Source organism: Hyperoodon ampullatus, assembly GCF_949752795.1.
Source record: "Hyperoodon ampullatus genome assembly, chromosome: 3".
Taxonomy (NCBI): domain Eukaryota; kingdom Metazoa; phylum Chordata; class Mammalia; order Artiodactyla; family Ziphiidae; genus Hyperoodon; species Hyperoodon ampullatus.
Window position 1 is genome coordinate 130,576,785 of NC_136916.1, and position 24,870 is coordinate 130,601,654.

Here is a 24,870-nt window from a genome sequence, read left to right on the forward strand (position 1 = left end):
TGCACCTAGACAGCAAGCAGTAGCAAGAAAGATGCTCCAATGTAGTTAAATATTTGTATTTCAGTTTAGTTAATTTAAATGGCATTAAAAAGTTCCAAGCTGTTTTCTAGCTTTCTGAATAGCATTGGGGAAAGTCCTAGCATGCTACTCAATCTGCTATAAAATAGTAAGATTTGGCACTCATGTAACCTTTGGAAATTAACCCTTCATTTTTAGCCCTAATATAGTCATACACTTTCCCTCCCAATTCCCAGAGATACTTAACTAGATTATTATTTAATAAAACAAAACAAAATCAAAGAATGTTGTGAAAATGTTGAAGTCCAGTAAGAAGCTATTTTTTCTCAGGATATTTAACAACTTACTTTCCATTGGCTTTGTTCACCCCACTGCTGGGTTCACTGGACAGGGAAATCTTTAGGTCAGAAGGCTCCATGTTCCAGATGTCCCGGGCATACTCCTTAATTGTTCGGTCACTGGAGAATTTCCCTGAGGCGGCTATGTTTCTGAGTACCGTGATGTTCCAGGCCTTTGGATTCTGTAAACAAGAATTATACTTGTTTAACTGAATTAAATTAAATTAACGTGCATCTAAGGCTCAGGGCCTGAGTGCCCATCAGGCTGTATGACAAACACCAGGCCAAGCACATCCAAGTACAATTTATGGGGAAAGTGACAGGAGTAAATTGTAATGAATCATAAATACATTTGTTTCACAGTTGGGAGCTGGACAGGGCAGACTGTGCTCTTCTGCTATTTTAGATTATATTTCTCTAAAATGAAAAAGAAAGTATTTTTCACTCTTACAGAAACCCTAATTGGTAATTTCTGCCATAGTTACAATGTTTTGGCATGTAAGCCATATTTCCCATGCTTCATTTTGAATGAAGATACCTCATCTCCCTTTAAACTACAGGGGAAAGGAAGAGACTAACATTCACTGTCTGCTAGATGCCACGTAAGAAATTTATCCCGTGGCTCACAGCCAAAGCTCGAAAAACACTACTCTAGAACATTAGCTACCATGCAGGCAAAGAGTCCCATGGGAGACTTTATTCACCGACTTCTCTTTTCCTGTTTTTTCAGAATGTAGATACTCCAATAGGTTTACACTGAATCCCAAATACTCCACTGGGGTTTGAAAACAGGACCAATTAAGGTTTTATCCTAAATAAAAATATACATCTATATATCTAAATAAAATATAGATCTCTCATAATTTTATGTAAAAAGTATAAGAAGCTATTTATTTTTATTAACATCTTTACTGGAGTATAATTGCTTTACAGTGTTGTGTTAGTTTCTGCTGTATAACAAAGTGAATCAGCTATATGTATATGTATATCCCCATATCCCCTCCCTTTTGGTGGGTCACCCTCCCACCCTCCTTATCCCACCCCTCTAGGTGGGTCGCAAAGCACCGAGCTGATCTCCCTGTGCTATGTAGCTGAGAAGCTACTTTTTATAGCCTCGTGATTTTGTAAAGAACTCTAAGAAGGAGTTCTATGGAAATGACCAGAATATTATTTGAAAACAACAGCAATGAATTATAAACATTTAAAAGAAAAACTAAAACACAGTCTGAAATTAGTTTATTCAGACTTTGGAAACTTACTAACATAAGAAGAGAATAAAAGCTTCCTCTCTTCACGTTCTTTATTTAAAGGGATTATGACTAGACTTTCCAACCATGTGGGCCATGTTTTCTACGCTTCAACAATACAATTATTGTTAAGAGTAAAAGCTGCAGTTTGCATTAATGAACAAGGAAGATGGAATAGAATGCTGGCCTTCTAGGTGGGCATCCTTTGGATCAGGGCCATCATTTTGACAGAAGGGACCATTGTGCAAAACCAACATTCACATTTGTGCATGCCCTCACTCATATTTTCCCTTCCTGCTCTGTTTCACTTGTTTCTTTTCCTATACAGCTTGTCTACATACAAGCATGGGTTGAGATCAAGGGGAAGGAGCTAGAGGGGGCCATTTTCCTTCCTCTGTCTTTGAGTTCTTGGAGGCTGTATATGGCTGCTCTCTCCAGTGTTCGGGGAGCAGGAAGTGAGCCACTCTACTTAAATCTAGCACTGCCTCTCCTTGGGAAGTATATAAAACTCTGGTTTGTATACACTTTTGGGGGGCTGGATATGCTGTAAAGCAGCACAGGCCTTAAGTGATCCTGTTTTAAAACCCCAATGGGATATCTGGGATGACTATAGGAACCACCTTGTCACTTGGCTTTGGGAAAGGAATAGAAAGAAATGTTAGTGCAGTATGTTTCTGTCGGAAATAGTTGCTGATGTGTCCAGAGGGCAGGAGGTGGAGAGTTTATGCGTTCCCACTGGTCTGCTCTATAGTGGCTTTCTAGTTGGAGAGCCAAAATGGAGACTGTGTGGGCAAGGACGGCTACCTCAAGAAGCCCAAGCTGGAGTCTTAGCACAGGGCCAGCCTCCTCCTGTATCTGTTCTTCTGTGGTTTCTGCAGTTCCCTAAAAGTCTTTCCTATCAGAGATGATCGCCTTTCCATATATTTACTAAATGTACCTAGAGGGCTGGGCTCTTTGGTAAAGATGTATGACTTTGCACATGAAGGGTTACTCACGTGGCTCTAGCCCTTTTCTTTTCTTTTTCTCTCTCCCTTTCCTTCCTTTTCTTTCTTTCTTTCCTCCCTCCCTCCCTCTCTCTCTCTCTGTTTCATTCCTTTTTCTTTTTCTTTTTTTTAAATTCAAATGTGAAACCTCCCCTCTTTCTGTACATTTATATTCTATTCATATAGCACCACTCCATGGGTAATCCAGGAGAGGAACTTACTTTACAATTTTCAAATACTAGGGGGGGTCAGTCCTTTCCCGATAAACGAAGGTTCAGCCTTACAATCAATTTAGCAGATTTTTCAAATGCTGATGGTGATCCCACCCACTATTGGGTCAGAATCTCTTAGAGGGTGCTGGGCATCTGTACTTTGAAAAAACTGCTTGGTGATTCTGATGCACTTCTGGTTAAGGGCCCTGGCACTAAACAGGCTCCTCGAGGGGCCTTGGCTTTGTCCATGCTGGGGCCTCAGCGCCCAGCATGATGCCTGCCATGGAGGAGGCCCCAATGCCTCTCTGTTGAATAAATGAGTGGGTAAAATGAGTATTTAATTTCACTTTATACTCTTAGTCTCTAGGATATGCCTGCTACATGGTGGGTGCTCAATAAATATCGAATTATTTGTGACTTTTTACTTGGATATTAAAAAACCTACAAATGCAACTGAAATGTCAAATGCCAACCTTTGCCTGAATTCGGGAACAGTCAAGTTTTGATCTGAAAAACCTAAAGAGCTGCCTCACTTCCCATTTTCGATTGGTTGGTGGGGCCCTGTTATTTAGATTTAATAAAAAGAAACCAAAATTTTAATGAACTGTAAACTGGTTTCCTTTGTAAGTCTCGGCCATGTACTCACCATGTACAGCTGACTGACTTTTTCTTGACACTTGACATAGGCTTCATAGTCTGCAAAAACTTTAAACCTTTTTTTGTGATTAGAAGGAAAAAACAAAAAGCTTCATTAATAGATGTGTGCTAAGATTCCAATTAAAATTCTCTTTTGCTTAATGTCAGGCATGGCTGGCTTACCAATCTGACACTTCTATTCACAAGGGTTTCAACCAGCCCTCAACCTTTCTTCCCATACGTGAGAATGTTATTACATGGATGCATCTGAAAGTTGGTTATACCCGTGGAAGGAGAAAAAGAATACCAAATTTGTGGGCCTTATTCTTAAGTCTTCTCCTTGCATTGTTAGTGGAGAATATCTAATTTTCCTTTCCAAGTCTAGGTTAGCTTATCAGATCACAGATCTATGCTAATCTACATGTGTTGTAGTTAGTTTAAGATAGCCTCATCCCCTTTCCACGGCCCAAACAGCACCATCTTCTTGTGGGAACTCACCTGTCATGATAAAATAGCATGTTGACTAAGTCTTTGAAGAGGTCAGGCTGCTTGGGAGAAAAGAAGCCCTTGTCAATTTGATCAATGGCCAGCTTTAGCTCTGGAAGTGCCTCGTAATATTCTTTTGCCTTATACCTGTAGGGTCAGGGCGGGGGATAAGAAAAGGTTCTGTTAATGTTTGTTAACGACACACTGGACGCTACATTAGCTGTGAAAAATGCATTCAGAAATATGGCATTTATAAAGTCATTATAGAGTTCAACAGGGTATAAATAATACTTAACTAGATCCTGAAATTTTTTTCCCAACTAAATTTGATTAGTTCCTTGTAACCAAAGACACTAAGGACAGTAGATAATAAAAATCCTAGTCACAGAGCAATAGTCTAATCCGGTAAAATACAGTAAGATTCATTTCAAAGCAGGCTTTGTGGCTCTAAACAAGCGTTGTACAGTTGCTTTTTTAAAAAGAGAGTTATTTATTATTTATTTATTTCTTCAATTTATTTTTGGCTGTGTCGGCTCTTAGTTGCGGCACGCGGGATCTTCACTGAGGCATGCGGGATCTTTCGTTGCGGCGCATGGGCTTCTCTCTAGTGTGGTGGCGGGTTTTCTCTTCTTTAGCTGTGGTGTGCAGGCTCCAGGGCATGTGGGCTCTATAGTTGTGGCACACGGGTTCCAGAGCTCGTGGGCTCTGCAGTTTGCAGCACACGGGCTCAGCAGTTGTGGCACACGGGCTTAGTTGCTCCACGGCATGTGGGATCTTAGTCCCCTGACGAGGGATCGAACCCGCGTCCCCCGCATTGTAAGGCGGATTCTTTACCACTGGACCACCAGGGAAGTCCCCGACAGTTGCTCTTTGGTCCCACAGATTCCCAAATTTGTTGCTCCTCAACAAAAATTTACTTCCAAGGGTTGGGAAGTATATTTGACACCCTCCAGATTTTGTGATTGCTGTGGTTCCTTTGAGCAGCATCTTTCTTTACTTCTTATTTGAATCCAGGTTAATAAACCTATCCAGATATTAAGTGGAACAAGTATTCTGGGTGCTTCTATACAACCAGGCCTATCATCGACCACATTTTAGTCCATCTCTTTGAGGTCTTAAAGGAACACTAGATGGTTTAATTAATAGGCAAAAACTTCAACTACACACTGGTTCAGTTTTTTGATCAAAGTAAAAATCACAGATGTGGAGAAGTGAATAGCTCATGAGGCCAGCTCTGCCATGGCTGATCACAAATAGCAACGAGCCCATGTACCTGTGCCCAAGCTCCTTTCACTTTCACTTGCTGTGCGTAACAAGACTAATCTGTGGTCAAGAGGGTCCCCTGACTCATGGGAGATGTTCTGCTGTCACTCTCATGTGACCTGCCTCAATGGGACACCGGGGTGGGCAGGTACCCTCCTGGGGGGATACCTGCTCAACAAGCAGGAGTACTCTCTCACCCTTTCTTGTCCAAAGCAGCCACGTCCTCTACTCTCATGCCAAAGATGAACAGGTTCTCCTCCCCGGCTTCCTCGGCCATTTCCACGTTGGCCCCATCCATGGTCCCGATAGTCAGGGCCCCATTCAACATGAACTTCATGTTGCCTGTCCCCGAGGCTTCGGTGCCTGCGGTAGAAATCTGCTCCGACAGATCTGTGGCTGGAATGACTGCAAGCAAGGCATTAGAGATAGGATTAGTGATTCTGCCTCTCTGGATCTGCTTGTATGGTATCCAAGCATTCACCTAGCTGGCCTGTTTTAATCATTAAAGTAGTACATGTACATCAAGATAAACATTCAAATGGTGTAGGATGGATCTCACTCTTCCCCTTGACTCTGGCAACCACTTTTGCCCATGTCTGATGTGCTTCTTGGTGGTTATGGCCACAATGCTAAGTAACTCTATGCTTACACTACTCTTCCTTGGTCTATAAACTTTAAAGAGCATCTATTGACTCTCTGCTATAAAATCGACACTACTGTGAAATAAAATTCATATTTTATGGCAAGACAAGAAAAATTTAAACATGAAAAATTTTCTCTGCCCTTTGGCCTCCTCTCTCCTTTCTCTGTGCGTTGTGTATCTGCATTATGCATGGACCAAACCTCCCCATCAGCAGAAATATCTACTCAGCCATAAGGAGCAACATTCTCCTAGAACCAACAAGACAACTCCTTTAAAGATAACATTCCTTCTTGATCTTGTAAGGGGTCACAATGACCCACCACTTTGTCCTTGAAGATCTGGATTGTGTAAACTGTCAATAATACAGCATTTAACATAGAGCCCTCTGTCTGGAAAAACTTATATATAACTGCTTTGACTTCTAACAGGTAGAACAGTTCTTGGAACTTTCTGATCTGCCGTTCCTGGGTTATAATCCTCAGTTTGGCTCAAATAAAATTTTCCATTTCTTTCTTGGATGGGCTATTTTTTTTTTTTTTTTTTTGCAGTACGCGGGCCTCCCACTGTTGTGGCCTCTCCCGTTGGGGAGCACAGGCTCTGGACGCGCAAGCTCAGCGGCCATGGCTCACGGGCCCAGCTGCTCCGCGGCACGTGAGATCTTCCCAGACTGGGGCACGAACCCGTGTCCCCTGCATCGGCAGGCGGACTCTCAACCACTGCGCCACCAGGGAAGCCCTGATTAATTTTTTATCAACCTTACATTTCTCTTCTCCCCCTTCTTCCTTTCAGTTTTTGTTATGATTTTTATTTCTTCTATTTTATAACTTTATAAAATATATCTAAACTTCTCTTTCTTGATCCTTAAAATTCAGAATCTTCCCTGACCCCTCTTTTGCAATCTGAGGAAACTGGATTGTGCCATTCCTTCCACTCCTTACCACCTTCCTTCCACTTTCACTGCAGGGAAATAAGCCACAGGCAACTGAGGTGTGCCCAGGGCAGACCTTTCAGTCTGATTCACACAGAAGTTCCTGCTGCCTGCAGCATCCCTCCCATGCCTCCACTACAAAGCACAGGACCAATTCTCTGCTTTACTTTGAGAGCTTATTTGTGGATTAGACATATCTTCATTTGCACCCATAAAAATCTGCCTCTTTTTTCTTTATGCAGACAGTTCTTAAATTGTAACATCAGAGGACCCAAAAACACCTCAAAAAGAGAAAGGTCCCTTTTCAATTTGGGAAAAGGGCGAACACACAGTTGGCATTTGCACGTGGGTGGTGCTTTGTGATGCAAATAAGAAAAGAAAGGGATGTCGGCTTCTTGCCAGCCTGGCTGTCCCCACATGGGAACTCCGCACCTGCTCTGAGTGCCTGTCTGAGGCACATCTAAGCCTAGGGCTTTGGCAGCCTCACATCTGCCCTCATTCCCTGCTGCCACATGAACAAATGACAGCCCCTCTTTCCATGGAGTGACCAGAGGAATATCCGGGGATTGGGGCACTGGTGTTCTATTGCAAAACTGGGGCTGGGAACTGAAGATCTTTTTTTCTTTTGTAGAGCACGGTCTGTACTTTACCAAAACCTCAGGGCCACCTCCTCCAACACCCAGCCCTGAGCAGCTGAGAGGAAAATGTGCTTGCAGATGTAACCTCTGATGTGGAGTCTGGGGACAGTCATCTCAGTGTCAGTTGGGTCACCTTAAACATTCTTAGCTTAGGGTCGTATTCTGCCTAAGAGTGACACCTTCTATCCTAAGCCACTGGCTCCGAGGTCAGCTGCCCCATTTTTCTATAACGTGTAATCCATCCCTAGCATGTGCCCTGGCCCCGCATGGTTTGTGAGGACAGCACTACCTTTTTCGGCAAGAGACACTCTGTAGTTCTCCAGGAAGATGAGTTTCAACTTGCTTCCAACCATGGGGTCATTGTTCACCACCTCTGCCACTGAAGTGATCAGCTTTATGATCAATTTGGCCATGTGATATCCTGGGGCAGCCTTGGGGAAGGGTGTGGACACATGACAGAATGTAGGCATGATGAAATGGAGAAACGGCAAGCGACAAGAGCCCCCAAGTACCCAGGGAAGAGAAGCAACTTACTTTGCCACCGATTATAACTGTTCTGGGCACGAATAGCTTCTTTGGGTCTTTCTTAATGCCTGCAAAAGATGGAGAAGGGGATGGAATGGAGGATGGTGGATGGCCAGGGTGGTGAGAGCTCCACCTCTGGGGGCTGGTCGGGGGCTGCAGGGCTGACTCACGGTTGTACATGGTGACCACATGCAGGCAGTTCAGGAGCTGCCGCTTGTACTCATGGATCCTCTTCACCTGCACGTCAAACATGGAGGATAGGTTGATCTTCACTTTGTACTCCTTCTCCAGGAACTGAGAAAACTTCAGCTTGTTCTCCTGTTGAGACAGTGCACGGGGCCAGAGCCCTTTGGACTCAGAAGCATTGGGTGGGTGGTCTGTTTTTAAAGAGTGGGGCATAAACCCTCCAAGCAAGTGCCGCCGGGAAAAGCATCCACACCGGGAAGCCTCACCTGCTTCACGCTGGAAATCTCCCGGAGGAAGACGTCGTCGCCCAGGAAGCTGTTCAGCTTCGTCAGCTGGCTCAAGTCCTTCACATAGTCCTCCCCGATTTTCTTTCAGTTTAAAGGAAAAGGTGACTTTAATCAGGGAAGGCAGTCAAGCCCACATGAGCATTTTTTTTTTTTTTTTTGCGGTACGCGGGCCTCTCACTGCTGTGGCCTCTCCCGTTGCCGAGCACAGGCTCCAGACGTGCAGGCTCAGCGGCCATGGCTCACGGGCCCAGCCACTCCGCGGCATGTGGGATCTTCCTGGACCGGGGCACGAACCCGCGTCCCCTGCATCGGCAGGCAGACTCTCAACCACTGCGCCACCAGGGAAGCCCCCACATAAGCAGTTTCTGTCAGTCTGTGGCAAGGGCTCACATTCCCCTAACACTCACACCCCACAGCACACAGAATGGCTTCATTCACAGGAGATGCTAAAAATGCCGTGTGGGAAGAACACTTGCTATACCTTCAGTGGTATTAAGTGTTAAAAACAGGAAATCTACCTAAAAAGGGTGACAAATAACCCAGGTTCTACTAGTTACTATTAGAGAACAAACAAAGGTCCTGTTAGAGGACCTTTGTTATCCTCTTTTATTAAACAGGGGTACCATCTGTGTGTCATATGAGCACTGTTCACCAGGGCCAGCTACATAATGCGTGGGGTCTCTTTTTCTGAAATTAAGAATTTCAAGCTGGCTACAGCGGAGAGTGAAACCAGTGAGGAGCCCTGTGGGGTTGCACAGGCCACTGGCTTGGGGATGAAGCAGGCCCTGCTGCAGACTGGATTTGCAACTTATAAGCGCACTCTCTGCCTCTTGAATTCTAGTCAGAAACCCCCCTTCCCTCTGCACTTCCCGGTTACCTCTGCTATTAACTCTGCCAGTCCTGGGTTGCAGAGTAACAGCCAGCGCCTTGGAGTGATCCCATTGGTTTTATTCTGAAACTTGTCTGGTTCTAGCTCACTGAAGTCCTTGAATCTGGAGATGGAAGAGACACATCACTGAACTTGGCTGGAACGGCAAGCTCCTGCATGCTGGATGAAGTTCAGAGTTAGATCTAAGAAGCAGAGTGCAGGCTTAGAAAGATTAAATAAAAGTGGAGAGAGGGGCTGACAGCAGCTATGGGTGTCATTGTAATTGGGAACCATTTGCAATTCAAAATAATTACAAGAACAAATCCAATCTAATCACCTTCATATGATTTCCTGGCACTGACATATATATCAGACTTTTGAGCAGAATAGTTTTGTTTTGTTTTGTTTCTTGTAAGTCTAGAATTAGGATGGTTCAGAGAGGAAGGCCTTTTCTTTTCCTTTTAGAGAAGGGTTCTTTTTATAGAAGACATTACTTTTAAATAGTTAACGGGGCCTTTCCTCATCTCCAACTGCAACCCTGCATTCACGAGCACCGTTCTATTCCTGAGCAATGTGAGACCCACTACGACAGGGATGGAGGCTCACACTTGGTTCTTCACGATGTCTGAGTGAATTTTAGCCACGCCGTTCACAGCATGGGAGCCCACAATGCAGAGATGGGCCATGTTGATCCTTTTGCCTCCTTCCTCTTCTATCAGAGACATCCTTCTCAGGCGGTCGACATCTTTAGGAAACAAGGCGGCAATTTTCTAGGCAAAGGAAGAGAAAGGCCTTACTGGTCACTCAGGTTTCCAGCAACCCTGGGATAACGCCATTCACTTCCCAACCAAAACCTTTGATGGAGCAAAGGTAAAACTTCACTCCCACAGAGAGGAGTGAAGATGCCTAGGGAGATGCCATCCCTCCAGGTTGGTATTTTCAAAAGGATGTCATTAACAGAGCCCCACCCAGACGTGAATGCTTTTGATGTATCAACGACTGAAAGATGTTTGGGCCTCAGGTTTGGTAAGAGGGAAGACTGCAGCCACCCTTAACATCTCTAGATCTCCTTCTCAAAAGGGTTATGAATCGGTCCAAGCGACTTACATCTAAATGCTTTTGATTCATCTCGTAAATGATTTGCAAATGTCGAGGAAGCAGCTTTTCCACCAGCTCTACAGGCCAGCGCTCCAGGGCTTCCGGCAGCACTGTATGGTTGGTGTAGGCAAAGGTCTTCTGGGTGATCTCCCATGCCTGGGGGCAGAGGGGACTCAGTGCTTGCCTCTGCAGGAAAGGCGGCCTGCAGGTGTGCCCCACCTTGCAGGCCAGACACTTCCTCAACTCCTGCCCGTCAGCAACAGGACAATTCTATCTGCATGTATACAGTTAGACACAATTCCGCTAGGTTCCTGAATGGTCCAGGTAATGGGAACATGTTTTTTTTTTGGGGGGGGGGAGGAAAAGCAGTAAATTGTCTGATAAAATTTAGGACAGCGTGCTGATAAATCTTCTCTAGTATCCTAACTTGTCTTTCATTTATTAAATAAACAAAACTTGAGGAATAAAACTTCAGTAATGTTCTGAGAAAGTACAAAGTATGTTTAAAATCGACGGGGACACCTTCAGTTAGCTGTATTCTGAGGCTAGAGAGTTTAATTTTGAATCCTTTTAGACACAAAAATGGCAAACACAATATAAGCCTTAATATAGCTACTGAGCTGTGTCCCATTAGTAATGTGTTTATTTATTTCTTAGTCCTACTCCCTGTAAAGCAGTAAGAACTAAGACATGTCAGCACCAGGGCAAAGTTTACCTTTCATTGTTGGAAGTTAGCAACAGTAACTTATTTTGAAAAACTGTAAAAGGCGCATTTGGCAGAATCTCTTAACCATAGATATTCTGGTCAATCAAAGGAAAAAGAAGCCAAACTATCCAGACCTCGGACCAGGGCAATTTTTCAATATCCACAAAAATCCTCATCAGCTCAGGGATGGCGAGTGCAGGGTGAGTGTCATTCAGCTGGATGGCAACCTGCAAGGGGGAAACCGACGTGAAGGTAACCGATGGCCCAGGTCCTTGTCCTCATCCACGCCTCATACGTGCACCAAACAAAACGTCTGCCCTCTATGGAAGGCTTTAAGTATACTGTAGCGACTCAATTTTTTTTTTTTAATTGAAGTATAGTTGATTTAAAATATTGTGTTAGTTTCAGGTGTACAGCATAGTGATTCAGTTATATATAAATAGTTTCAGATTACTTTCCATTATAGGTAAGTAAATTTCCTGTGCTACACAGTAAATCCTTGTTGCTTATCTATTTCATGTATAGCAGTGTGTATCTGTTAATCCCATACTCCTAGTTTGCCTCCCTCCACCCCCTTTGGTAACCACAAGCTTGTTTTCTATGTCTGTGAGTCTGTTTCTGATTGCTATATAGACACTCAGATTTTTTTGGCACGGAGACAGAGGAGTAAATCTGATGGAAGTCCTGATGCCCTCAGTTGTTCCCGCCTGCGTTCAGGCTGAATACTCGCCTGATCTGGGAAGGCATCGAACGCAGTTCCGGCACTACTGCTGGACCCAAGCTTAGAGGCTTTGAAACGTCGGATGACATCTTGCAAGGTAGCAGCCACCACAAAGTACTCCTGCTTCAGTCTCAGCTCCTTCCCTTCAAAAAACTTCAAGCCAGAGAGACTGAGTGAGAGGGCTTACATTGCTAGGAGTGGCCAGAACATGGGTGGCGTCCCCTACCAGGGGACTTGAAGGCTAAAGCCCATGGGATGTCTGGTGGAAGCTGGCAGGTTGAATGCCAAGCATCAGCCTCCTGAAACTCCACTAAAGTGACAGTAAAGGGATTGAAAAAAGGCATACTGATAAAGGATGAAGGGAATGGAGAGAAGACAACAGCAACAACTTTCCAGAAGCTGAAAAACGGATAAAAGGTAAACTGAACCAGAAGACCCAGGAAAGCTGCATCCTGACCTGGTAGTGGAAAAAAGCCAAAGGAAGAACCCAGTGTATACACTGAAGCTCCCAAAAGGCCCAGGAATTGTCAGCCTTGGGTGCCTTCAGAGGTAGGGGGTGAAGAGGGGGTAAAAGGTTAATGGAGAGCGTAAGAAGCAGTTGGCCTCGGACCTCCTCTCCAGTTCCCTCAACTGGACAATCTCCTTTGCCAACTCAGGCAGAAGCTGGAGGTCTGTTCTCTGGAGATGGTATAACAGGGGTCTCTGGACCGGAGAGCAGCAAGTAAAGTCGGAGGCAGGGGTACCATCCCATACTAAAAATGGGGGAAGAGGCTCAGTGAAAGTTTACTGAATACTGATGCTTTCAGTCTTCATCTCCCAACTGAATTTGAGAACACAGGCAGCCAGTGTTAATTCCACCAGGAAAGAAGCTGCGTCTTCTCGAGGGAATTCGACCAGCCCAGGAGGGAGGACCTAAAGACATGGACATGAGGAACTCCACCAGGAAGTGGCCCCAGCAGGTCACAGGTGAGGGAAACCAAATAGATAAATCCCAAACTAGTGTACAGAGCTCCCCAAAACTTGTTGGTACCTTTCTCTTAAGTTCCAGTGGGCAGATAAGGACCATTAGACAGCTAAGAAAAACTTCTAAAAGATGTTAAAATAATAAAAGCCAGCTTAGAGGTAACAGAGATTAGAGAAAAGAATGATTATAAGAATACTATCAGTATCCTCAGATAGATTAGATATTGTATTCAAGAAATAAGAATAAGATGCTTCAAGAAAATATCTAGAGCAAAAAAAGATTACTTGGAAATTAAAACATGACAGCCAAAATGAAAAACCCAATAGAAAGACTGGAAGAGAGAGTTGTGATTGCCCAAAACGTGAGCAAGAAGACAAAGAGATGATAAATAAAAGAAAAAAGGTAAGAAGACTAAAGAACGAGTTGAGGATGTTTAACAATTCCAGACCATTTCTCAGAGAGCTGTAGTCCTGTGTCCCCAGACTGAAAGGGTACCCAGGCGTGATAAGTGAAAGCAGACTTACACCGAAGAACACCCCCCAAAACTTTTAGTACACTCGGAGAGAGGGGGTTTGGAGAGGGACAGAGGGAGGGAAAGAGGGAGAGGGAGACTAGAAGCTTTCAAAGGGGGAAAAAAGCAGAATTCAAACAAAAGATCAAGAATCCAATTGCACTGTACTTTTCGGCAACACCAAAAACTAGATTAAAAAAAAAAACTGAGTCTTCAGTATCCAGGCAAACTACCAATGAGAGGGCAAAATAAAGACATTTTCCAACATGCAAGGTCTCAAAAAAATTGACCTCACTTGCACCCTTTCCTAGGAAGCCCCAGGCATGTGTACTACCAAAACAAGGGAGCAAACCAAGACGTGGGATCCTGGAAACAAATGACCCCAGAGAGTATACGAACACAGATGTCCTCAGAACAATGGGAAAAGTAGATCCCAGGATGACAGTGGAGCAGCCAGCCAGAAGAGATCCAGAAGAGACTTCAAAAAGACTGAGTCAACAGAATACCTAAGGTGTTTGAATATATTGAGAGGAAATTTCTACGACTGGGGTAGAGTGTAGGATAAATTAGGGAAAAGTATCAGAAAACCAAGCAAACAAAACAATGATTAACTCCAGGAAAGGAGAACATTTTAAGGAAAGGAAAAATAATCATGAGATGATGACATGTATGTGCACAGATCAGCTGTCTGTAGCACTGACAGCGTCATAATAATGTAAACAGTAGCTGAAGAGCTAGTGCAAACCACCATGTAATTATGTTGAGAGAGTGGGCATAGAAAACGTGTTTTTGTAGTGGGGGTGGAAGTCTATGGGAGGAAGGGAGCTAAATTCTCATCTTCAGTAGCGGGGAGTCAATATTGTAAAAAGAGGAAATCACGAAGCAGCAGTAACAGCATGTTGTTAGAAATATGGAGGTAAGTATCCAGAAAAGCAATTCAAAGCAAGGGGATGTAGTTGCTTTGGGGAAGTGGGAAATAGGAGACTGATTTTATAGTAAGCCTCAGAGAGCTGCTTTTCTCTTTAAACTATGTGCAGGTACAACTTTGATAAAAGTTTAAAAACCAAAAGAAAAATTTAAAGTCATTAATAGGAAACTGTCTGGATTGATATTACCAATGGGAATTTATAGGTGGTAGAATTTGGAGTTTTTTTTTTTACTTGGTAGTTTTTTATATTGCTTATATTTCTTTTTCTAATAGCATGTTTCATGGTAAAAAAATATGATGAAATCATTATTCTCAAAAAAGCACATGAATCCATCCACAATGAATTTAAATGTTTATTGAGTTAGGGAATTTTTAATGTGCTAGAAATAAAATGATTAATTAAACAATCACTGACCTCAGTTAAGTTCAAACTACTGGGGAGAGACAGGTGTATAATCAAAGCTTGAAATAAAACACGACAGTTTTTAAAAACATTTATGTTGTATTTAAGTGTATACACAGTACTTTGGGAACCTGAATACTCAGGTGATTTCTTTAACTGAGCCCTGAAAGGTAAGTAGGAATCTGAGGTGAGCACAGAGGGCCAGAGTATTCCCTGCAGGCAGAGGAAACCTGGGCAAAGCATGGGCAAATAATCCTCTACAGCTGGGACCTATTGCTAGGGCAAGATCACAGAGGATGTGTCAGAGAACTGACGACCATATAGATGAAGATACACCTAAGATTCTGTACTTCTCTCAGGGGTAAGCAAAAGCCTTAAAGAATTTTAAGCAAGGAAAGAAAAATCTCATTAGTTGCAGAGTGAGGACAGGGGGCAAGACTCTTGGAAGACAGACTAATAGGGCAATGGCCAAGTTGGGGAGAGGGAATGAGTCTGTTCTTGTGGTTACAGTACGAAAAAGATTGATCAACTTCTACTTAAAAACAAGCATAACCCTGAGAGCTACCTTTTTTGCCCAATGAATTTAGTCAACTTTGCATCCCATGCTAACCTAGTATGTGTTATCAATTATTGTGGATGATTATTTCCAAGTAAAGTTAGGTTTGGGCCCTACTGAAGATAGGAGGATGAATTTCAAGCCCCTTCTAGTTAAACAATCCTGCAGGCTTGGGTTTGGCTAGGCAGTGTGGCCCCAGTCTTGGAAGGATTCTTATTTTAATTTACCTTCAAACAGAACAGTCTTTTGCTTTTGCGTTACAGATTTCTTTTAAGGTACTGAAGTCACATCGTTTCTCCCAAAGGAAAAATAACATATACCATTAAGTTCCTAAAAATGCTGCAGCAAATCCACTTAATCCTCCTTGGAGATGGGTTTAACACTAAGTGGACATCTGGTCTTAGGATCATTTATGTCTTAGTCCCCAAGATCCTTGTTTTGTGACATCTTTGTAGAGCATAGTACTAGTTTGCTTGCTTCTGAGATTATTATTATTTTTTTTAATCATTATAGCGTCCAGAAAATTATTTTACTCATGGAGAAGTTAGAGCTAAGGATATTTTAACCCACTAAGAATCCATAACAGTCATCTGAGATACAGTTCCAAGTGCTTTTCTTTTTTTTAAACTAAGTTATTTTTCATGTAAACTTTGGAATGATCACCTATAAGAAAAAGTTTAATGAGATAAGTCAGTGGCATAAGAAACAAGTGTCTGCTCCTGTGTCTATTCTAAGGTCCATGACCCCACCTTGCCTTGGGTCAGAGGAGACCCATGAATGAGGGGAAGAGGACAGGCAAGACACCTCCAGGGACTTCTGATGCAGTGGATGAAATTTCTGTTTGGAAAGGAAGGAGTGCTTCACCTGTACTGCACCTCATCTTTTATAGCCAGGTTTTGTTTTGAAATACATGTACAGAGCCTCCCAATTAGTGATGGGGTCACTAATCAAGGGTGAAACACCAATTCTGATTTCATGAATTGTACAAATTCATTTTCCTTACATGGGTGGGAGGGAAAATCTACACAATTCAGGAAGAGATATGTGATTATTCTTCACTGAAGGAAAAAACCCAATATTAAGTAGGTGCTTTATGGCTACTGAATAGGTGCTTCTGAAATAAGCTGCTTCTGTTTCCATTGAGAAAGCAAGCTTGATCACTCACATTATCATTGGGATAGAGGACCCGGGAGATGTTCTCGGCCAGATTCCGGTCCAGCACAGCCTGAATGTAGTCTCCAACGTTAACTGAGGGAAATGTTAGAAAAATGAATAAACAGACGAGCCAGCCACTGTTTTCAGAAGCCCACAGATCTCACCTGATGCTTGTTGGGTACCATGTGGGATTCCTAAAATTCCTAAAAATCCAAAAAGATTTCAGCAAACCTTCATGCTGTGATTCACATGACAGTCTAAGAGGGTTAGACTGAAGGACTGCTTTAACCATGTGCTCCATACCTGCTCCATATAATGCTTTAGTCACTAAAGAGTTTGGATCAGAAACTCAGTGCAACTTGGCTCTAATTATTGGACAGAAAGATTAAAGATACACATGAGGAAAGGGAGCCCACGCTGTACTCACAGTCTCTGAGGTTAAAGTCATTGGGTGCGCGAGCGGACCAGAGGCGCATGGTGTTGACCGTGTTGTTCAGATATCCAGGCACCGGGGTGTCATATGGAAGAGCAAGGACCACCTGCGGGGTGAAACCAAAGCAGCTACTCACTGTTTCCCACGTGGATGGAGGAGGTTGAAACAGAGCTGGGAGACAGCAGCTGGAATTTGGTTCCTGGCTCCATCACCAACTCAAACTGTATGATCCCTAAACCAAGCTAAGGGTCCCAAGGCTGGAGGTGGTATTAGGGGCCATGTCGGTCCTCCTCCCACTTGGAACAATCTGGATGGCTGGAATGACCCAGACAGATGGTTCCAGATGGTCCTCCACATCATTTCCACACTGACTTCCCTTTGTGTCCCTTGCCCTGATCTGGACACAGATCTTTCATGTTTCAAGATCAAGCCATTGCTCTAAGAATAGCAAAATATGATGTGCAAAGTGGTAAATGTGAATCTGTACCCATTAAAAAACAGTAATCAAGGTAAGTTTCATGTAGGTTATTCAATGATCTGATTTCAAATATGGTGAAAATTAGCAGAATAGGAAATTTATGAAGATAAATATTACATATGATGTTTAAAATGCTATGCTAGATTTTTCAGAGTTCCATGAAGAAGAGTTATTTTAGTGAACTAACAAATAAGCTGATAATTAGCTGAGATATGTCTAAGAGGTGAGCTTTGGAAAATTTAGCTCAATATTTGTGACAGTCATGGAAATAGAGAAGAACAGGAAGATGAACCATGTTTCACATGAATTTAAAATTTATGTGGGAGAAGACAATTTTCTATTCCCTGCCTCATCAGAATCAAGCTCTAAGGAAGGGGAATGACAGATGGATTGAATTGGAGGATGCTAGAGATCATCTAGTGCAACTTAAGGCATTTTGGATATGAGGGGAATGAAGCTGAGAGAGAAGTGACTTACCCAAGGTCATAGTGGTAGTGTTGAAACCTAACCCCAGATCTCTTTAATTTGGTCTGCTGAATGATGAAAGAAACACTCTAGCCTATATCAATCAGTCACATACATTCAGTCACACTTTCATGAACATCATAACCACAGAGTAATAGATCACATTTATTTGAATATCTTTTACTAGGAAATAAAGATCTCTGGAGTTCTAAGAGCAAGTTGTGGTCAATCAGGAGAAGTCATTTACAGAGTGGAACTCTGAGTCTGGGTTCAAACATGACTCGTCCTTCTGACCCTCGAAGCATAACTGAGACAGCTGGGGAAGCACATGGCTTGGAGGTCCCTTTAGAGAACTTCAGGGAGAAGTTGCCACCTCAGAGCTCACACGAGGCTGTGCTTTCTTTGGGATGCTCCCATCGTGGTGGGAGCATGAGAGCCAGGACTCCCCTCATGAACAATGTCCCATCAGCCCGGGCACTTGTTCAGAGATGCACTGCAGTGTGAGGCTCCCTCCTGAAAATCCTTCTTTCCCTCTCTCTCTTCACAGGTGTCACACCTGCGTTGCAGTCTGAATGACTTCCCCCCTCCTCCTGTCCCCTTTCCCTTTATCTTTCACAGGCGTTTCTGCAATAGATCACTTGTACTTCTAATTCTCCCTTCTGTCTGCTTCCCAGAGGACCTGAACTGACACAAGAAATGAAACAAATAACTCAGTTCACTGGAAGTCTTCACAGCAGGCATACATGAGGTCTGACCTCAAGCTCTCTGACCTCACTAGCTACAAATCGGGGGCTGATCAGGCAGTGGCGTCAATCCATAGAATTCTGCACAGGGTGGGTCAGCTCACCCTTTATTACATCTGCCCCATAAACTTGCCTTTGTGGGCACAGAAAAACACACTCTCCCTAATTGAATTTCTGGATATATTATGAAAATGTCTAGAGGTGCTTTGTAAATATATCATCAGGTCATCCTAAGGTCATCAGTGGGACCTATGAAGTAAACAGAATGCTTCCAGGATTGGGAGTATAACCTGCATACGTTTAAACAGATCAGAAGCCACTGGAAGTTTTAGACACCAAATACTTGCTAGATTAATACCCAAAACATGTGAGAATTCTTTAGGCATATTAACAATTGATTTGTTGCAGTTCTTCTGATCATATTTGTAATCAACTGCAACTTAGTTGTGGTCTATTGTTTAACCAAAATAAAAGGGGGGGTGGATAGAGGGAAACATCTTGAAATTACAGTATTAGTTTATTCCTTATTATATATAATGACCTATTTTAGCTTCTAATCCATTATTTCATATGCTGAATAAATCATGTTCAGATAGGAAAAACTTCAAAAGAAGTCTTTCTTTTGTGAACTGTGAATAGCCTTACGTGGATTATCAGAATAAAGCATCAGCTTAAAAGTCCACTATAACATGGGTCTTGAGTCCACAAACCAACGGAATTTAGCATTACAATACTGAATTTTGTTCCTGATTTTGCTATATAAGAACAGCATTTCCTTGGTCTTTACCATTTTCTTTAAGCTTTTGAAGTGGCCAGTGAGACATCTTTTCTGGCGTAAGACTGTATTTACTAAACAAATATCTCAAGTGGAGCCTCCAGTGATTGGACAATGCAATCCAGTAGTTCTTAGGGGTTATTTATCAGGACGTATGAAGACAGCAAAGCACAAACCACCACTAGAGGAGCTGAAAAGTAAATTGTTCAGTAGCAGGGTAACACTAATCTGGTGGCAGGATAAATACACGGCCATGAATTAAGTACACTTGGATTGACACCAGCATTATTTCTCTAGAAGTGATTTGGCACACAGTAACAGAGTGCATTTTGCAATATTTTGCATTGTTTTTCTTGACTTTGTAATGAAGAAGAACTTTGGTAATCCTTTGAATAAATACTTCACTTTAAAAATATTTACCCCTTAGAATTTACAAGTCAATGTACATATGGCAGTGGGGTGAGGAATGACATTTAACTTTATTCAATCTTGGTTTCAACAGCTTTATATAAAACTGGAGAGCTAAGCATGCTGGGATTATAGAATTGATTAATCTCTTATAAACCAGATGACAAAATGACCCTGGTAAGTCACTTGACCTTGGGGAAGTCACTTCTCTCTTGGCCTCAGCTCCCTGGTCTCCAAAATGAGTGGGTTCCACTAAGAGAAGTAACAGGTTTATTTATAAAAATATACTCTATTATTCAATATACAACACACTATACTCAACACCATATACACGTCGTACTCTGTGCCATCCTCTATACAATGCTCAGTGCGAGGACTCTCAGAATACCTGCGTGTTGAGCCACTTGGTTCCGGCCTCTGTGTGTTCCACTTTCCCGTAGAAGTGAACAGGCAGCATGAACTCGGGGCGGGCCTTCTCCCAGGGGTTTCCATGCCTGAGCCAGTCATCTGCCTCTTCTATCTGCAAAAAGGACATGGCTTAGAATTTGTTTTTCAGGAGCGGTGGACCTAGCCCTTCAATTATATCAAATTAAAAATATTTTTGGGGACTTCCCTGGTGCCGCGGCGGTTAAGAATCCGCCTACCAATTCAGGGGACACAGGTTCGGTCCCTGGTCCATGAAGATCCAACATGCCTCGGAGCAACTAAGCCCGTGTGCCACAACTACTGAGCATGCACGCTAGAGCCCACGCTCTAGAGCCTGCAAGCCACAACTATTGAGCCCACGTGCCACAACTACTGAGCCTGCGCTCTAGAGCCTGTGAGCCGCAACCACGGAAGCCCATGCACTTAGAGCCCGTGCTCTGCAACCAGAGAAGCCACCACAATGAGAAGCCCACGCACCGCAATGAAGAGTAACCCCTACTCGCCCCAACTACAGGAAGCCCGCGTGCAGCAACAAAGACCCAACACAGCCAAATAAATAAATAAATTTATTTTTAAAAAAAATATTTTTTTGACTGAATCAACTCAAGAATACTGTTTTGGCAAGAAAGATGTTGGTTCTGTCAATCTCAATTCATCTTTGTTATTGTCGTACAGCCTAAATCAACAATACTGGCTAGTATTGCTCTAAATGTTTTATACATATTATTGCATTTAATCCTCATAGCAACACTATAGGAGGGAGCTATGGCTTCTCCCTTTGTTAAGGAAATTGTAACTTGCTCAAAGTTGCACGGATAGTAAATGATACAGGTAAGATTTGATGGTAGGTCTGTGGGTTCTAAAGCCTGTGTCTTAACATCTGTGAATCCAATTGTCTAACTTGAAGAAAAGAGAGAGGCTTCCCAGGGATGTTTATTGTTGGATACTTGGACCTGATGGGTCCTACATTATGGTTTCTGCCTAGAGCTTTGTGCCTTGAAAGCACAGAATCGGTTGAGAAAAACTACTCATAGAAAGCTCCCTTAATAAAGCTTATTTCAGTATAGGTATGGAACACTATTACTTTTTTTTTCATTTTTTAATTTGAAGTATAGTTGATTTACAATATTGTGTTAGTTTCAGGTGTACAGCATAGTGTTTCAGTATTTTTGCAGATTATATTCCATTATAGGTTATTATAAGATAATAGGTATAATTTCCTGTGTTATACAGTATATCCTTGTTGCTTATCTATTTTATACATAGTAGTTTGTTAATACCATATCCCTAATTTGTCCCTCCCCCCGTTCTTTCTCCCCTTTGGTAACCACAAATTTGTTTTCTATATCTGTGAGTCTGTTTCTGTTCTGCATATGCATTCATTTGTGTTATTTTTAAGATTCCACATATAAGTGATAACGTATAGTATTTGTCTTTTCTGTGTGACTTATTTCACTAAGCATAATATTATCTAGGTCCATCCATGTTGCTGCAAGGGGCAGTATTTAATTCATTTTTTATTGCTGAGTAATATTACATTGCATATATATACACCACATCTTCTTTATCCATTCATCTGTTGATGGGCACTTGGGTTGCTTCCATGCCTTGACAATTGTAAACAGTGCTGCTATGAACACTGAGGTGCATGAATCTTTTTGAATTAGCGTTTTCATTTTTTCCAGATATATACCCAGGAATGGAATTGCTGGACCATATGGTAGTTCTATTTTTAGTTTTTTAAGGAACGTCCATACTTATTTCCATAGTGGCTGCACCAATTTACATTCCCATCAACAGAATACATTTTGTAGTCTTTGTTTAATTTAATCCTTATGTAATTTTGATCTGATAATGAACTATTATTTGTTTATTTATTATATTTTATTTATTTATTTGGTTGTGCCAGGTCTTAGTTGCGGCATGTGTGCTCCTTCATTGCGGCCGGGGTGGGGGGGGGCTGCTTAGTTTCAGCTCACTGGCTCCCTAGTTGCGGCATGTGAACTCTTAGTTGCAGCACGCATGTGGGATCTAGTTCCCTGACCAGGGCTGGAACCCAGGCCCCCTGCATTGGGAGCGTGGAGTCTTAACCGCTTCGCCACCAGGGAAGTCCCATGAACTATTATTTCTAATTCGTTTTGAAAATGACATACACTAAAATGTAAGGAATTTATTTTATTGACAATTATAACATTTTCCCATGTATTTATGTCAATTTATAACAAAATATTTCTCATAAAAAATTTAAAATCTAATTTGTATTTAGGGTATCCTGGACATCAAATGCATTTTGTTTTCTATAAACAAACAAATAAAAATGCCAAAACAAGAACAAAAGACACATGGTGGGGCGGGGGTTGCATTTTTAAAGTAAAGGTATTATAAGTGAAACCTTTAAAATATTCCATATATATTAAAAAATGCAATCGTGTTCTGGCAAGAAGGGAGGGGTAAGGTTTTTAGTACAAAGCTCCCTTGTCAATGAGATTACCCCCAATATGGTTATTTTACCTACCTGATTCCTCATCCTTCCCTCTTAGAAAACTCAGCTTTAGTTTAAAAAGATATTAATGATGAATTATGACACAACGCTGGATGCTTCATGATCACCTATGTATGAGTTCAGTGTCTGCCCCAGGCACAGTGTGGAGAGAGGCAAACAAACACAGCTATCTTTTGAGATATTAGACAAAACATTAATGTCAACAGCCAGACAAGCAAACACACATCCATTTATTCAAACATTGATCATATTGGGAATGCTAGTAAGCTGCCCATTAACAAGAGCTACCAGCATCATGATGAATGAAAAGGGGACACACAGAAACAACATCTTTAGATAGAAGGTCTGTAATTAGAGAGCTGCAGGAAGATGTAGCAGATGCAGGATGAGGCCTAGGGAAGGCTGGACCTAGATGTGAGCTAATCAGTACAATGCACCTTGTTAAAATGCAGAGTCTCAGGCAGTCTGGGGAGGGGTCTTAAATTCTGCATTTAAAAATTTGCATCTTGGGGCTTCCCTGGTGGCGCAGTGGTTGAGAGTCTGCCTGCCGATGCAGGGGACACGGGTTCGTGCCCCGGTCCGGGAAGATCCCACGTGCCACGGAGCAGCTAGGCCCGTGAGCCATGGCTGCTGAGCCTGCGCGTCCGGAGCCTGTGCTCCGCAACGGGAGAGGCCACAACAGTGAGAGGCCCGCGTACCGCAAAAAAAAAAAAAAAAAAAAAAAATGCATCTTAACATGTAGCCAGCGGGTACACGGTGCAGCCGGAAGCTACACGGCGATACAAAGTCAGGAACTGTAATTCAGAATTGAGACTTCGGCTATCCCATTCATAAAGAGAACAAAAAATACAATTAAATTTTAACAAGGAAAGGATTGAATTTTATCAGTTGTTAAGAAATTGGTTAAGAGTCCTCTAGCTCGTGTTAATAACTAGAAACTCTAAGAAAAATAAATGAGGATATGCACAAGATCAAACATCCTGACTTACAAAACACCTCAGGCTGCACTTAGGCAAGGGCAGGTTCTGGGTTTCAAATTACTGGTCAATGTGAACACACAATGCTTCCTGTAACAGGAAAGAAACTTACGGCCTATTTGCCTCATTTCAGCACTCAGGACTGTTGTAAAATACACCTTAAGTTTTTACATGAACCAGGAGGACGATGAGGCAGAAACAGCATTCCTCTAGAAAATCATGTGCACAGGTGAGCTGACAAGATATTTTCTGCTGAAAAATTCAGCAGAAGCAGACTCTTCTCCCCTCAAGCAGTGTGAAATGCCCGTAGAAGAGAGGCTGGACTCTGGGCCTCCCACCACTGGCCGGCCCCTCCTGGCCTCCTTTGCAAATCAGAAACTGCATTTGCTCTTTTGAGGACACGCTGTTAAGTGACAAGGGACTAGTCAGCCAGTCACTCTCAGTGTTGGTCTGATTTTTCCCTGCCAAATAATGGCTGGTTTTAATTTCACTGGGTTAATAAGTTCTGTAGGAGAATAGGACTCCTAGCTTGCTGTTCTTTATTGAGTCTCTTCCTGATTTTGGCAAGAAATCAGCCTACAGTTCCCTCGGTTATGCAAAGCTTGTTTTTAAGGTAAATTGAAAAATAGATATTTCATAAAAGCAAGCTGGTCTGAGCAGATCAGAGGAGAAAGAGAGAACTGCCTCCAGCCACCCCAACTCAGTCCACAGAAGCTGCGGGATGGTGATAAACCTCCTTTCTATCTTGCTTGCTTCCAACAAATTAACAAACTGGTCTGTAAATTTAGATTTCCATGTAACCAGTGATCCCTGAGTGCACTAACTTGCTGAGCCATATGAAGGGCAGGGGCCAGACGGGAGGAGAGCTTTCATTTATATCCAAGTGGGCTGTGTGGATCTGAACATCCCAGATGAAAAGGAGCTGAGACAAAGTAAGCAGGAGACTGTGGCGTGGGGAGCAGCGTGCCCGCCTGGGTGGTGGTGGCAGTGGTGGTGTGTGTGTGGGGGGATGCATGGCAGCTGGATCTGGGGTCTTCCTAGAGAGATTACTTGGTGGAATCTATTCCAGCCAGCATGGAAGCAGAGGTCAGCTCAGGGCCTCTGTGAGTGACTGAATTCGAAGAAATGCTTTTCCCCTCAACTGTGGGATACACGGGACATGAAGAACCAGTGAGCAAACATCAGGAGTTGTCAACAAACGTTGCTTTCTGATGGTACCAGTCACTGGTAAACACCAAGAATTCAACAATGGCCAGGAGAGGCTTGCTGGGTAATGTGAACTGTGCCTGGCTAGGTATAGCAGGGTTCTAAGAGAAAGAATGTTCCAGCAGACTGCTTGATTCAACCCTGAGATTTCTACTG

The 24,870-nt window shown here is 42.7% G+C and overlaps 1 protein-coding gene across 1 annotated transcript in view; it reads right to left on the reverse strand.

Moving 5' to 3' along the window:
• PYGL (glycogen phosphorylase L) overlaps window positions 1-24,870 on the reverse strand; it is a gene marked incomplete at its 5' end in the record, with an annotated part of 47,319 nt that overhangs the window by 7,618 nt on the left and 14,831 nt on the right. The window contains 16 exons of the mRNA XM_079700448.1: window positions 366-538; window positions 3,445-3,511; window positions 3,933-4,067; window positions 5,381-5,588; window positions 7,682-7,823; window positions 7,927-7,985; window positions 8,088-8,235; window positions 8,370-8,471; window positions 9,268-9,382; window positions 9,865-10,028; window positions 10,366-10,512; window positions 11,197-11,289; window positions 11,793-11,936; window positions 16,311-16,393; window positions 16,728-16,839; window positions 19,991-20,122. Of these exons, the coding sequence (XP_079556574.1) occupies window positions 366-538; window positions 3,445-3,511; window positions 3,933-4,067; window positions 5,381-5,588; window positions 7,682-7,823; window positions 7,927-7,985; window positions 8,088-8,235; window positions 8,370-8,471; window positions 9,268-9,382; window positions 9,865-10,028; window positions 10,366-10,512; window positions 11,197-11,289; window positions 11,793-11,936; window positions 16,311-16,393; window positions 16,728-16,839; window positions 19,991-20,122 (2,024 nt within the window). The remainder of the gene's footprint in view (window positions 1-365; window positions 539-3,444; window positions 3,512-3,932; window positions 4,068-5,380; window positions 5,589-7,681; window positions 7,824-7,926; window positions 7,986-8,087; window positions 8,236-8,369; window positions 8,472-9,267; window positions 9,383-9,864; window positions 10,029-10,365; window positions 10,513-11,196; window positions 11,290-11,792; window positions 11,937-16,310; window positions 16,394-16,727; window positions 16,840-19,990; window positions 20,123-24,870) is intronic.